Source organism: Mesitornis unicolor, unplaced genomic scaffold, assembly GCF_000695765.1.
Source record: "Mesitornis unicolor isolate BGI_N332 unplaced genomic scaffold, ASM69576v1 scaffold28922, whole genome shotgun sequence".
Taxonomy (NCBI): Eukaryota; Metazoa; Chordata; class Aves; order Mesitornithiformes; family Mesitornithidae; genus Mesitornis; species Mesitornis unicolor.
In genome coordinates this window covers 1-229 of record NW_010168955.1, presented here as the reverse complement: position 1 = coordinate 229, position 229 = coordinate 1, and the positions used below count along the sequence as shown (strand labels likewise).

The window sequence follows — 229 nt, the reverse complement described above, 5'->3', positions numbered from 1 at the left end:
CCCCCAATGCCGTCCTGAGCTGCGGCGGCGTCGCCTTCTCTATTCTGCCCTGGCATCCCCTCCGTGCTAACCCGCTCTCTTGCTTTTGTAGGTTGCAAAGCCCATGATGCCGGCTTAGCCTGCGATGACACATTACAACCCCCGGTAGAGCCACACGAATTTATCACCCTCTTTAATGCCACCGAGGTGTCCTCCGATTTATTTTGAAGCGAGAATCCGGGCTTGACTT

At 55.5% G+C, this 229-nt stretch overlaps 1 protein-coding gene across 1 annotated transcript in view; it reads left to right on the top strand.

Annotated features, from left to right (window-relative positions):
* The window catches only part of LOC104536561 (homeobox protein aristaless-like 4), a 2544-nt gene extending 2337 nt beyond the window's left edge, over positions 1-207 (top strand). The window contains exon 4 of the mRNA XM_010179214.1: positions 92-207. Within this exon, the coding sequence (XP_010177516.1) occupies positions 92-207 (116 nt within the window). The remainder of the gene's footprint in view (positions 1-91) is intronic.
* The last annotated feature ends 22 nt before the right edge of the window (positions 208-229 follow it).